Source organism: Ammospiza caudacuta, chromosome 3 (genome assembly GCF_027887145.1).
Source record: "Ammospiza caudacuta isolate bAmmCau1 chromosome 3, bAmmCau1.pri, whole genome shotgun sequence".
Taxonomy (NCBI): Eukaryota; Metazoa; Chordata; class Aves; order Passeriformes; family Passerellidae; genus Ammospiza; species Ammospiza caudacuta.
Window position 1 is genome coordinate 59311168 of NC_080595.1, and position 15235 is coordinate 59326402.

The 15235-nt window shown below is 37.9% G+C and overlaps 1 protein-coding gene across 1 annotated transcript in view; it reads left to right on the forward strand.

The window, feature by feature from the left end:
- The window catches only part of SYNE1 (spectrin repeat containing nuclear envelope protein 1), a 280833-nt gene that overhangs the window by 233610 nt on the left and 31988 nt on the right, over positions 1 to 15235 (forward strand). The window contains exons 122-128 of the mRNA XM_058801698.1: positions 2428 to 2522; positions 3474 to 3708; positions 4395 to 4589; positions 6381 to 6506; positions 7238 to 7393; positions 9310 to 9468; positions 9940 to 10106. Coding sequence (XP_058657681.1) covers positions 2428 to 2522; positions 3474 to 3708; positions 4395 to 4589; positions 6381 to 6506; positions 7238 to 7393; positions 9310 to 9468; positions 9940 to 10106 — 1133 coding nt within the window. The remainder of the gene's footprint in view (positions 1 to 2427; positions 2523 to 3473; positions 3709 to 4394; positions 4590 to 6380; positions 6507 to 7237; positions 7394 to 9309; positions 9469 to 9939; positions 10107 to 15235) is intronic.

Genomic DNA, 15235 nt, shown 5'->3' on the forward strand with positions numbered 1-15235 from the left:
TGGCATTTTTAATAAGCATTCATTACAAAATGTATATTTTTTGTATTCATTACAAAATGTCCTTTTCAGTGCTTCCTGACAGTCACTATGAATTTTTTTCTCACTACTTGTGGCAGAAAGGGTCCAATATCAACTTCTTGAGATGCATTTTCACATTGTTTTGCTTTGTATTTTTGAAAACAATGGGAAAATACTCTGTTTCCACCTGAATTCCTAGAATAGATATTGAAATGCTTCCAGCTCTATTATTGCCTTTCCAGTCACTCATAAATTTTGCTGGTTTTTACCCAAAGAAGACCCCAACCACCTCAGTGGCCTTATTTAGAAATATCTTCCTGGTGGAGTTCACAAGGTGGAGGTGATGATCTTTTCACACATCATGTGCTGGCGCTGATGTCTGCATCAGTCTGCCAGGATAATCTTGTAATCACTCTTGCACGGTTCTCCAGTACATGGGACAGTGCTTGGGACTCCCAAGCACTGGGAATGCACTGAGACAAGTGCTTGTCTCAGTGTATTCCCAGGGAGAAACTGCTGGCAGGGGAGGGGGAAGGAAGTTCCTTGCCAACTCAGTTACCAAAATTTTCCCCAGTGTGCCAGTGTTGTGCATTTCAACATTTGCCCTCCTTTCCTCCTTGTTTGAGCTCCTGTTTCTGTGATTCATGGCGATCTACATATGAGAATAAATTTGGGTGACAAATTTAGGTAACAGAGTAACAGGTAACAGAGTATTCTTATGTACAGAGTGTAAATATGGAAAGGTGGATGATGACCAAAATATCTCTACTTTTGTGTGGGGATTGAATTCATCCACTCTAAGCAGACTTACCATGCTTGATAAGTTTTTATTTCATTTGTCCTCCTAAAATAGTATTAAAATTTTCCCTTTTGAAGGAATTGGTTTTGCTGGTTTTTAGTTTTGTTTTGTTTTCAGATTTTTGGGGGTGTGGAGGGGGGGGAGGGTGGGAAATGTTGGGGTTTTTGGGTGGGGGACTTGTTTAACCAATTGCAGCAGTTGTGTTCTATTTAGTCTCAGTCTGTCAACAATGCTGGTAGATGCTGTTACCTCCTGTGCTTCATGTCCCCTAACTTGACATAAATAGATGTTACAGAAAGTAAAATTCTTGCCTTTTTGCTCTGCTTTCTGAAACTCTCAGTGCCACGCTATTGTGGCTTCATTCATGAGATAATAATAGCATTCAGTTTTCCTCTGATTCAGGTTCAGTCAATGATAAGTGCCAAGGCATTCAAACAGTCTCAAATATTTCTGTAAAGAAATCAGACAACACTATTTCTTTCTATGAGAAAATGTATGACCTGAGTAGCACCTCAGAGTTAACTCAGTGATTCAGAGAGGCAAAATCTCATTTTAAAAAATTACTGCATCATCTAGAAGACCTAAACTACACACAATGTGCTTGAGAGATTTAAATGCGCAGGGGCCAGTGGGTGTTCTGCTGGCAAGTGCAGATGCAGGAATTGGTACAATCACAATTTGAGCTGGTGGGATGCCATATAAGAGAAGTGGAGAATAGTGGCTCTTTGCTCAGGCAAGGGTGAACTTGTATGCAAATACCATCACTAACTAAAGAAAAAAAACCTCAAGCTGCATACTAGTATAATTTTTCTCTGAAACACTCTGTAAACCTTTTGAACATAAAGTCCATCCAGTGATGCCTGCGTGTACCTTCATTAGTATAAAAATATTCCTGAAGAATCTTACATAGAGACATGCTCCATTACTAAAAGGAAAGATGTTTTTAAAAATAAATTTAAGTAGTATATACACTTACGTTTGCTTAAGTAGTAATTAGGAAATTTTTTTGTCTTAAGTAACATTTAAGTAATAAGAGGGTTTTAAAAGTATTGTGAAAGTTTATTATGCTGCTATTGTTTGTGAAGGAAATTGGAAAATAAATATGAAAACTTGAAAGAATTGGAAAATAGATTTCTAGCTCCTATACATAGCTGTTTCTTTTAAGGCTCTATTGTCAATGTAAAAGTGTATTAAAAGTTTATATAACACTATCACACATGGTCTGTGTAGCAAAGCAAAATATTATAAAATTCTTAAACATGTCAAAAAATAAAAAGTGCCCTTTTTGTCCAAACAAAAATACCCTATCTAGATTTTGTTGTAGATGATAGTGTCAATCACACAACTGTGCTCAGAAACATAAAATCTATCTCCTGTTGATATAATTGAGCTTTATAATATTGGTCTTGAGGAACTAATAATGAGTACTAGAAGCAGCAAGTAAATCTAAAATGAGAGTTTTCAATATGTTTTTATTAGGGTCATGAAAAAACTCCCATTGAATTAATTTGAAATGTGATTAAATATATGAAAATTCATTTTTATCAGTGCATAAAGACAGAATTAAAAAGTAAGATCTTGTTTTAACCTCCTTGTCTCCTGTACAACAGCTATTCCAGGCAGAGATGTTCAGCCGCCAGCAGATTTTGCATTCAATTATCTCTGATGGGCAGCACCTCCTAGAACAAGGACAGGTGGATGACAGGTAGACATTGCTGTGTTGTTGCTGCTGCTGGTTATGTGCAGTTAGACTAGTGGGAGACTTCCAAACAGAGAAGGTAGCAGATGGCAGTGTTCAGATCACGCTCTTCTGAAGTGGAACTTACTATTCCTGTGGTTTAGCTGTTAATTAGCCAGATCTTAAGACATTGTTCTTTAGAATGCTATGGGGCATGTGAACACATTGGGGAATACAATAACCTTCTGAGGCCGCTTCATTGACAAAGATCTGTCTTGGAATATAAAGCATGTTACATATATATCTATTCTGATGTATTTTCAAAATGTCACTTTCACCAAAGGAGCCTGCAGTGACACTACATTTGATTTCTGCCACCTGGGGATTTGCCTCCACCAGGAGGATTCCCTACTGCCATTTAAGAACACCTGCAGCCCTAATGTAATGGAATAGGTATTCATTGTTACCTAGGATTTCGTTTTAAATGTTTATGATCAAATGAATGAAAATCAGTGGAACACCAATGGCTTCACAGTTGGGCATATGCATTGACTTTGCTAAGGTTATGGTACAAAGATGAACTGTTTTTGGAATGTGAGAATTTTATTAATACTATGTGTATCTTATGCCTGCTTTGAACTCAGTAATAAATCTGGGGGTGAAATGTGAAATCTCTATGATTTACTATGAATTTCGCAAAACCTATGGGTTTTCTTTGTGTATTTCTGGGAAGAAGGTAGAAGAGTTTTGTGCATTAAGCGTTTGGGATTTTTAAGGCGTTAATAATTGAATCCCTTTAATTCTCCCAGTACATGAAGTTCTTATCCTCAGTCAGCCTTCAGAGGACTTCAGTGCTTTTCTCTTAGTGTTTTGTAATTGGCAGACACCTTCCTTTTCACTTCAATGTATTTCATTAAGCAAACATATCCAAGTATGAAGGTTACTTTGTCTTTTTTATTATTTATCTATTTGTAATAGGGATGAATTTAATCTGAATCTGACTCTTCTGAGCAATCAGTGGCAAGGAGTAATTCGCCGAGCACAGCAGATGAGGGGGATCATTGACAGCCGGATTCACCAGTGGCAGCGCTACACGGAGATGGCGGAGAAGCTGCGCAAGTGGCTGCTGGAGATGTCCTGCCAGCCAGCAACCGAGCTGGGCAGTGCTCCTGTCCCACTGCAGCAAGCAAGAGTGCTGCTGGATGAAGTGCAGGTATGTGCAGTGTGGCTGAAGAAAAAGGAAAAGATCCCTGCCTTTTTTACAGCCTTCGCCATTTAAAATGTCTGCCCTGACAGTTCTTTTCTGGGACTGGCATAACATCAGAAGTGTGATGGAAGCAAAGGTAGGGCTGATAAAAAACATGAAAGAGAGAACTTAGTGGGCCCTCGCTCTTGAGCCACTTTTGCTTCTGTTTTTGCTCTCAGCTAGTACCACACTGAAACAATCTTGAAAATATAGTGATGACCTGTTTACAGAATGTATACCAGATAACAAGGATCCCTTGAGTGTCCATCTTCATCAGAGGTTAACAGTATCTAGTAAGCAGCTTGGTGTCTTCAAGGTTTTTAGCTAGAAGATGGATATAATAAGAATAACAACCCTTATAAGTATAGCTGGATCTAGAGGAAATATTTCTCTTTAAGAGGCGTTGAGATACTGACATTAATGGGGAGAAAGAAGTCTTTCATGTCTTCATCTCCTTGAAGAAATTTTCTAAAGGTTTGCTGCAGTAAATGATTGTGAAAATATTAGGGTAAATCGTTTGGGCCATAGATCATGTGTAAGACAAGGTATGCAACCAACTAAAATAGAGGCTTGAGAATGAATTACTGAATTTTAATTAAGTGCTAATTTTAATTAAAAGGACAAAGCTGACAGAAAACTGTTAATATTTTCAGCTCAAAGAGAAAGTTCTCCTAAGGCAGCAAGGGAGTTACATCCTCACTGTGGAGGCTGGGAAGCAACTGCTGCTCTCTGCTGACAGTGGAGCTGAGGCAGTCCTGCAGGCAGAGCTTACTGAAATCCAGGAGCGCTGGATGATAGTCAGCACTCAGCTGGAGCAACAAAAGAAACAACTTGCTTTGCTGCTAAAAGTAAGTGTGCAATTCCTTCTGTACTTCTTCAGCAAGTTTGTGGTTTTTCACTGTGGGCCCTGGTGGAGGAATGCTCTCTCAATGGACAAACACAAATACAGAACTGCATTTACAGTACATGAACTAAAAATTACCCTTCACCACCTCTGAAACTGGGAGTGGTAATACTTCATAACAGGCTTGCATGTCAGTGGATATATTGTAATTGATATTTCCAGAATACTGCCAATAAAGTATATCCATACCATTCCTGTTTTCAAAACAGAGGAAAGAATTATTGTATTTTGCACAAATTTCTATTGAGTTGGAGTGGAAAAGTTTTTCTAGGTGGAAGCTGCAGGGATGACTTTTGTGAGCTACCAGAAACTTTCCCTGTGTCTGATGGAGCCAGTGCCAGCTGAGTCCAAGATGGACCCACTTCTGGCCAAGGCTGAGCACAGCAGTGATGGTGGTAGTGCCTCTGGGATAAGTTGAGATGGAAAAAGAAAATTACTCTTGCAGGAGCAATTGCATCCATAGAGGGGAGTGAGACAACAGTGACTTTGCAGACACCAAGGTCAGTGAAGGAGGGGGATGAAGTGCTCCAGGAGCCAGAGCAGAGATTATCCTGCAGGTCATGGTAGAGACATGGAGCTCTACGGTGGAGCAGAAATCTACCTGCAGGCCAAGGAGGTCCATAGGGAAGCTGAGATCCACCTGCAGCCCATGGAAGACCCACACCAGAGCAGGTGGATGCCTGAAGAAATCTGTGACCCCATGGAGAGCTCACACTAGGGCTGTTTTGCTGGCTCTGACTCTGTACCAGACCCTTGTTGGAGCCTGTTCCTGAGGGTTTGGAAGGAATCCAGGGGAGGGACTCTCTCCACAGTAGTTTGTGAAGAACTGCAGCCCATAGGAGAAGTTTTCGCAGCTCTTGGAAAAGTTTGTGGGGGATTCTCTTCCATGGGAAGAACCCCGTGCTGGAGCAGGGGAAGAGTGTTAAGAATATCACAGGCTATTTTCATGCAAGGTCATATTATTTGACATGGCTAATTCTTCATCAAGATGATCATGAAATACTGGCATAGACTGGGAAAAAAAGGAAGGAGAGAAATACAAAGGCAGTGGTAGAAGGAGAAATTTTTGAAACAGAAGACTTAGTTCCAATGCAAGTTTCAATACAGGTTCTGTGTTTTCTGGTATCACACAACTGGTATTCTTTGGGGGCTTATTAGGGATCTTTTTGCCTTAATATAAGGCTTTAACAAGCAGGTGAGACAGATAAAACCATACTGCTACTTCATAGGGTTTGTTTGCATTGAACACATTAAAAATTTTGTTAAGTATACAAACACTAAAGCAGGGTGAAGCTGCTAGAATCCTGATATAAGGAAGATACTGATACTGAAGATGCTGATTTCAAGAAGGTACTTCAATCTGCACTGAATTTGCAGTTTCCCCAACCACTTTTTCTTTTTTTTCACAGAGATTAATGCACCTGAATGAAGCTCTTGTAGAAGAGTAATGGTGTGATTAATACAGGCATTCAAGAAAGGAAGTGGAAAATTAATTTTGTCAGGGAGAGACTGCTGAAAGGATGGAGTTGTATCTAGACAAAATTTTAAAACCAGAAGACCTTGTGTATATCTACTAACAGAGACCTAAACAAAAAAAATTCTACATGTCTCTCAAAGTCTGAGACTTCTTGTATTATTTAGAGGGAGTTTTCAGAGCATGTTATTTTTAGGCAAATCAACTGACATAAGTATAACACAGATCATAACTGAAGTCTAATAAACATTCTGCTTTCAGGACTGGGAAAAATGCGAAAAGGGCATAGGAGACTCCCTGGAGAAGCTAAGATCATTCAAGAAAAAGCTTTCTCAGCCATTGCCAGATCACCATGATGAGTTGCATGCAGAGCAGATTCGTTGCAAGGTAAAGCACTTCTCTATTGATTGTTGTCTCATCTTTTTTTGCCTTTGTGCAGTAACTTCTTCTGTTGTTAACTGGGTTCATATTATTGATGATGCAAACCAGTCAGCCATCCCCATGACAAGACACATATGGACACCATAATACCAGAGTGATCTCACCATAATGCAAATCTTTCAGAGTAAATATAGATCTGATCAAAGTGATACCAGAACAAGGTCTGAAAAATACTGTAGAAAAGCTTTATATTGGTATGTTTCTGTTGCAGAAATTCTAAACTCAAATTTATACTCATGGTATCTAAACTTCTGGTTGAGTGATTTTTGTTTGAGGTGAAGTGACTATGGGGGATTTTAGACAACACTTCTAGGCTGTATTATTTGCATTTTGGAAGTGGATTACAAACTTGAAAATACTTTGAATATAGAGAGGTTTGAACCAGTACTTGAACTTCCCAGATACCTTTGAACTTCAGAGAGTTGAGTAGAATCTTGTTACAAGGTTAATGTTTCATTTTCTATTGGGGAGTTAATACCATCTGTGAAAATACTGGTAAATTTGGGGTTGATGTTTTCTTATTCATTGAGATTGGGCTTAAACAGTCTCCTTGACACGGTAGGTCTGCTCAGATGTGACTTAAATCTCTGGCAAACACTGCTTGTCTGTTTCACCAACGCACTCAAATTTTTATTTGTTAGCAAACTGGTCCTTTTTCCTTGTGTTTTTCTATTAAGGAGCTAGAGAATGCTGTTGAAGGTTGGACAGATGACCTTGCACACCTCTCCCTGCTGAAGGAGACCCTGTCTGTATATATCAGCGCAGATGATATCTCAATCCTGAGCGAGAGAATAGAGCTCCTGCACAGGCAGTGGGAAGAGCTGTGCCACCAGGCAAGTGCAGCACTGAGCACTGATGGGAGCAGTATGCAGGCTACAAAAGTGTTGGGAGAAAAATTGAATCCAAGTGGCAGCTTTTAGAAAGGATTCACGTAGACACACCTATATTCAAAAGTGAATTCTTTCTGAGTCAGGGGAAACATCCATTGAAATATTCCTTTAGGTACTGCTAGTGCTTCTGGATCTCTTGAAGTTTGTAATGTCTGTGAGGTCATATTTAAACAACCTTGAAAAATCAACCAAAGGTTCACACTGTGACCGGTGGGACTTGGGATGGCTGGCTGGAAAAAAACACAAAAATAATACAGTTACACTTTGCTTTGGTGGAAGACCTGTGCTCAGAAAGGTTGTCCTCTCCCCAGTCAACATTGCCCTATTGTACCTTCAGTTCTGCTGATACCTTCTCCTACTTCAGGCCTCAGTGTCTGCATTTCTTTTAGTCTGAGGGTGACTTGCTTGCCTGCAAAATGGAGCTGAGGAGTATTGTTTAATTTTTTCAGCTGCATCATGTTATTAGTGTGCTTTTGGCCTCTGAATTGCACTGCAGGTAGTGGAGTCTTCCTTACCCAGCTTTTCAGATTATCCTGGTGTTGTTTCTGTGGTTCAGCAGAGATTGCAGTCCAAATATGCTGGGACTAACTTGAAATAGTTACCTTATGGAAAGTACCTGTGAAGGTTTCAAAAACTTCAAAGTAGGAAAAGTGCTTCACAGTTACCAGCCCAGAACTTGTTAGTTGCATTTGAATGAGCTGGTGTAGATACATCTAAATTATGATTCAGTCACTGCTTGTATGTTTATGGTAAAAGAAGGAACCAAGTAAAGAAGTTTTATCTTAGTTTTAAGCATGCTGAGTGTTTGAGGATGTAACCTAGTGCAACCCTTCGTTCATCTGCTGCTTATTTCCGGAAAGCTGTCATCAAGTTAAGAACCACAAAAAGGAAATGCAAGATCACGTGTATGCCCCTGTTCAAGCTAAAGCAGTAGTTAAAAAGCACATCACTTTAATTTGGGAAAGAGCTTCATCTTTTCAGCTGAAATTACGATGCAAAGTCAGAAAGAACCCAGATCACAGTGGGGAGGCAGTAAGTAGTTGTACCAGTGTCTGAAGCTGGAGAGATGATTTTGCTGCTTAGCATGTTCTGCTTTTTTGATTTCGGTGTCCATCTGGGTCTGCCGCTGCAGGTAGTACCACAGTTACATCTGTTTCTTAAATGCAGCAATGTTTTCCTTCCGTCTGTGTTAACTGCAGCATTTGCTTGTTTGGTGTGTCATGCCTAATCTTTCCTGTCAGAGCACACCTCAGTGCTTTGGAATCTCTCAAGATGGCATGCTTATACACAGGAAATAGTCATCTATGATATTAGTGTATTGAGACTCAAGTAAAAAATTACTTTTGCAAAATACAGTGTATCTTGAATTTAGCTTTGTATTCATGAGCTCAGGCACAAATGGCACAGACTTTTGGACTGTGGCCTGTACTATATTTGTTGGGGGATTTTTTATGCTTTGGTGAAGCATTTTTAATTTAATCACTGAGACTAAAATATTTTATAAAATTTTAAAAGTGAGCAAGAACTGTAAGAAATACAGTTTTTATCTTCTAATGAAAACTTTGTGTTAGAGATGTTATGAAACAAGATATTGACAGACTCCTGAGCTTAACGCTTGGGTGCCTGTCTCTGTTCATAGGATGTAGCTAACAGGAAATCTGAGATCAGTGCTTACCCCTGAACTTACAGGCAGTCACAGAAATTTTTGCTGTACAACTCCAGTTTGTTTCAATGGCAAGTAGGTGGCTACAACACTTTTTCAAGGCTAGAGCTATTCACATTGAGGCACCAAGTGTTTTAAGCATGTCTTAAGTGTGTTTGCTATTTTAGTTTCATTTGCTCTTTGCAAATGGTTTCAGGTCTCCTTGCGTCGACAACAAGTCAGTGAGAGACTGAATGAGTGGGCTGTCTTCAGTGAGAAGAACAAGGAACTCTGTGAATGGCTGACACAAATGGAGAGTAAGGTGTCTCAAAATGGTGACATCCTCATAGAAGAAATGATTGAGAAACTGAAAAAGGTATAATGTACACTTACATACTCTTCTTTAACTGCTTAATTGTTTTTTAATTAGCTGAAATTAAGGTTTTACCTTACTCTGATGTGTTCTGGTGTTTTTGTTCTCTCACTATGCAGCATTTTCCTGTCTTTGTTAAGATAGGACCTCCCAGAGTACCATAAAATTAAGTGAATGCAAAGTCAGAGGCATCTGAATGCTTTACTGAGTGTCCAATCAGAATTGCCTGTAATGAGTTAAACTATAGCATATTTATAGAAGACATTTTGTTTTGGGTTGTGTTGGGTAGGTTTTTTTCATTCTTCTGGTAGTTGTTTTTGTTATCCATCAAATATATAAGAAGTTGTCACTCCACTGTACCAATCAACTGAAAAAACAACATTTACTTGTATTTTTGCACCATTCCATTTGCAGTGCACAGCAGTGTATATTTAGAATAAGTACCCTGTCTTCTGATTGCTCTTTACTCTCTAGGATTATCAAGAAGAAATTGCTGTAGCCCAGAAGAACAAAATCCAGCTTCAGCAAATGGGAGAGAGACTTGCTAAAGCCAGCCATGAGAGTAAGGCATCAGAGATTGAGTACAAACTTGGCAAAATCAATGACAGGTGGCAGCATCTTCTAGATCTTATTGCAGCCAGGTAAGACAGTTTTTTTATTTTATAAGTTTTAAGTTGGACAGATTAATTTGCTAGACATCATGCTTTTAAAATTCTTCATTGTCTACCTTTTTATCATAAATTCTGAAATAAATTTATTCCTAACCATCAACTTATTTCTGTGAAAATTACTTTGCTGTTTTCCTTTATGATACATGACAACATTTCTTCAAGAAGAGGCATTTAAAAGCTTCATTATAATAATATGGTGATGGTAGTAGTTTAACAGTTGGACTTGATCTTAAAGCTCTTTTCCAAACTTAACAGTTCTATGTTTCTACAATATAGGATCAGTTGCAGTCAGATTTAGTGAGCCTTGCTCTAGTACCACCTTACTTTACATGGTGCTAAAAAATGGATGCAAATTTAGTTTTTCTAAAAATTTCTTGACAGCAGAACCAAAACAGTGCCGTTGTAGTTTTGTATTTCAAGAAGAGCAGGCCTAAAACTAAGTCTTAAGTTTTCTGCCAGATCATTTTTTTCATGGATGGAGAAGAGTAACTCCAGGATGTATGCATCCTGGCCTTAAGGAGTCTTTTTATTCAAGGTCAAAAGTATAACAGCAATTTTCAGAACTTAAAAAAATACAGGATTGTTGTTTGATAAGTAAAGAAAATTATTTATTTGTTTAGACACTTTCTGTTTAGCTGTGCTACAGTCTTCCTTCCATTACTAACAATAATTTTCTCACAGTTTTGCACTTCCTGGATTCATAAATAGCTCATATACTTTATAATTCCCATTTCTTTGATGTAAGGACAAATGCATTAGTAATAGTTTAGTCCTGTTAGCAGCAAAAAGGTTTGTTTACTTTCATCACCTTTTTTTGTCTCTTCTTTTTTCATATGGCTTTAGTGCATTCTTACTCTGAAATCTGTTAGTATGGGAGCCGTAAATTATATGTAAGCAGAAGCATTCCAGTGGCTCCAGCTCCTTTAATAGTAGTTCATTTTAAAGTAATGAACACCGTATATTTCTTACAGAAGGATTAAGTCAGGAAGTTGCATTATCATTGAGGAGACTGCTTGGTTTCAGTGGGGTTACATCACCAGTTGTTGAATTTAAAGTATATTTGATATATTTTTATGTAATTCTTTTGAAATGCTTACACAGAGAAGTGTTCAAATAATACCAGGAAGGTTCTAGCAAAAAGGGATTGCATTCAGAAAATACAGAACACATCTTAAAATTATCTGTCTTATCTATTCAGTATTAGAGATTAGTCCCTACTACAGGGAGTGGTGAGGATTTAGGATTTTGATCATTCTCAGGTAGGGAGACATAGATGCAATATTATACACTGTGTGTATAATTATATTATACACATTCTGTTATCATGAAGTATCAAATGTTCTAAATGGAAACTAATGTAAAGTATTATTTACTTTTATTATAAACTAATGTAAAGTATTGTTTACTTTCATTTCCAGATCATTTCACCTTAGCCTTTCTCAATTGGCATGCTCAACATTATTGTATGCAATTAAACATATAACTCTTTACATTCCAGTGCCCACTGAAGGGCAAAAACCTCTGCAAACTTGCTGAAGTTTGGAAATAAATTTTGGAAAGGTTTTATGCTAGGCTATGAAAATTTTGGTAGTTCAGCTGTATCTTAGGCTGGAAATCATTAAAAACCAAGGTCTTGATTAATGTGTGCACAAAATGCTTGTATTGATGTCTAATTACCAGTGGACGAAAGGTTGACATGCCCAAGATAATTTTTTAGAATGCTCCGGAGACCCTTTAGAATATGTTCTTATAAATTGGCATGTGTTTCTGTTACGATATTTTGTAATTTGGAGTGTATCATATAACATAATTTTGGCTTCATTCAGGTAGTAAAGGCATATTAGTTGTCCTAGTACTGAGAAAAAAATACATCTTTTCACGTTCCGGACGCCTGACAGTATTAATAAATTATTAGAGCCTGCAGATTTTCCTGCAATGCTACAGTAATCCCTTGCCTGAAGCATTTTTCTTTTCCTACAGCTGTGAACTAATAGAAAGTGCTGTGTGAAAGTGCTTTAGTAATACTTTATGGTAATACATGTCCAGTCTAAATCTTTACCTGTCAGTTTTATACTGTGTGGTGAAACTTCTCCAGTCACCTGTAAATGCATCTTTGTAACATTCTGTTCCCTTACCTGTTACTCTTAATTGCCCCTCCATTCAGAGGAGGTCTGTAAATACAGAAGTGACAGCTGCAGAATTGTTTCTGCACCACAGACTTACATTTCTTCCCTTCTAGAACCATGTAATCCTTTCAGATTAATGTTTCTGATATGTCAGCCTTATGAAAAAAAGTTGCCATTGTTTACAGCCAGGAAATGGTGCTATTGCTACAACTGCTCAGGCTTTGCAAAGAACGTTTTGTATGTGTTTTTATCCTTTCCCCTACCAGTCCTAGTCCACATTCCTGGAGATCAAGTCTGGCACATGTTGATGAATGCAGGTTTTATTTAGAAACATGACCACTTGTCACCCTCCAGTGTCATGTTATCAAGCAACGGCTGTGTTAACATTTGTTTGGCATGAAACATTTTCTGTACAGTACTCCCCAGCAAAGTGCGTCCCCTTTCCTCCCCCCTCCAAAAGAACAGTGTTTGCAGGCTTTGAGAGTGGAAGTTCTTCTTTTTAATACTGGAAAATTTCATGGTTGTGGTGGAAGACTTGCATGCTGTGAGGATGGCGGAGGACAACAGTGTGGATTCAGACCTCCCAGACTGTAACTGTGATATCACAAGGCAGGCAACTATTTTTGTTTGCTTTTGATTGATACTATTCTTTCTGAAGTCTTGGCTTGCTGGGAAACTAACTGAAATATTGATATGTAGAAATCACTACTATAGCTAGAAATTACTGTTTTCTGCTCAGTTGAAAAGCAGTTGACAGTGATAACAGCATACTTTGTTTTACAGCTAGTACTTTTGGATCCTGGAATAATTTTTTATAGTGGTAGAGACTTAGAACTAGTAAAATCTCTTAGCTGTCTGAGAGAAACTGTGGTCTGATTTTACTGCTGTTTTCAAATAAAAGAGCATGTACACATGAGAATAAGCAAACTGTATCTGTCTGCTTGATGTTTGTGTCATGAAAGAGGCATGACTACAAGCAAAAGGCAGAGAAGGAAAGAAGCTGTAAAGAGAGTGTTTCAGACTTTACTTACCAAAGCCTGGCTGTCCTGTTCGTATTAATGACTGTTCTGTAACTGCATGTAATACTTGAACTTTACCCTATATCATCTTGGATTTTTGATCCAGCTTCTCTTTTTCCCTTTTCTCATTATCTCTTCTAGAAATTTAGCTGTTGTTCAGAATTCTAGAAATTCAGTCTTTGAAAGAGCAAACTGATTGGAGTAGTAAATATAACTGGCTTTACTGGTGTCCTACTACACAGTAGTACCGTACTTTGGAAAATAAATACTTTTTTTATTAATAAAAAAATTGTTTTTAAACTGATCTTTTCATAGCTGATTTTAATAGTGCAACATTTTTCACTATTTCAGAGTGTTTCTTTAAACTTTGTCTGCTATTCCAAGTAGATATTTTTTTTAAAAGCACCTTTTCTGTTTTTTGATGTGTACTGTACAGACTTAGCCAACATGCTCTTACTGACTTTTTTCATCCTGCTTTTAAAGTTTAATATTAGTAAGCAGCTGTCTAAATGACTAATGCAGTAGTTATGATTTCTATATGATGCATTTTTCTGTACTTACAGGATTGTTCCCGTTTAGATTTAAGTGGAATTTAAGATTTTCTTCTTTAGGACTAGTTGAATTAAATACATCTGTGCTTAATTTTGGCTCCAAGTTGTTTTCCCACTGTCTTTGCCCAATGTAGAATAATAGACATTATTTATAGACAATCTAAAGTTACCGGTTTCTTGGGGAAATTGAGGCACATTAATTGGAACATGAAAATATAAGTATCATAAGCCCATTCAAATTGTTAGATGATTTTTCATCAGTAAACCTTGAAAACAATTGAATTCTGCTGTATTTTCCTTTCTGAGCATTTAAGCATTTGTAAATTGTAACAAGACTGGGGAGTGTGTTTTATGAAAAACAACCTTCAAATCAACTGTGTCATGGTTCTAACCCTTTGATTTCAGTGCAAAATTTTTATTATCAAGGAGAAAAGTTGTCTCAAGTCTCTAACATGTGCAGTTACTGTGCTGTCTGGTGCTGCAACAAAAGCATGAAATTATTGTTGGAGTCATTAACACATGAAGCATAATCTTGCAAATGAAATCTCAAATCATCAAAATTACTCTTGGCTAGGGATTCTACATACCTGATTTTAAGATTTTAAATTTCATCTTTTTCTCTTATGCAGAGCTTTTAGAGCACAGGCAACTTTTCTTGCTGAAATTCAGAAGGAAAACTCAGGCATGTTGGATTGCATCTATTATTTGATCGTGGATATGCTTTCAGTGTAGCCGGAGGCACAACACTGCACTGCAGTTCAGTCAAAAAAAAAAATCTCAGCAGACTCAAATGAGCACTTGTTTATTTGTTTCTATTTGTACCACGGGCAAGGAACCTCTTACGTTAAACTCAGTACAAAAAAAAAAACCCAGTATAAAGGGTAGACGTAGTGGGGGTACAGGAAGGAATCTGGAAGGTTTGGGTTTTTGGGTTTGGTTGGAGTGTTCTTTGTTCACACTGTTTTTCTTTCTCTCTCTGAAGTAACTTAGATCATGTGACTGAAAATAGTGGTAGTTGGCCCAGACTATTTTTATGCTCTGTCAGGGATGTATTCCTGTGCAGTTTGCCTGAGGCAGAGGGCACTTTCTAAAAGCTGGACTTTTTATAGTTGCTGTAGGGAAAATGTAGATGAAATCCAGCACAGAGATTAAAGTACACACAATTGCAAACAAAAAAATCCACATCCGCAGCTTGGTCTTGCTGATAATCGAGTGACATTGCTTCCTCACAGGGCTGGCATGACTCATTGTTCCCTTTCCTACTCCAGCAGGCCTCCAAAAGATCAGTAGCATTGAACCTTGAAATTACAAGCAGAAAATGGGCAGGATTTCTCCCCTTTTCAATAATGTCAGAGATTGAAAAGCTGTATGTGCCTTGCAGAAGGGTGATAACCAACTTTCTT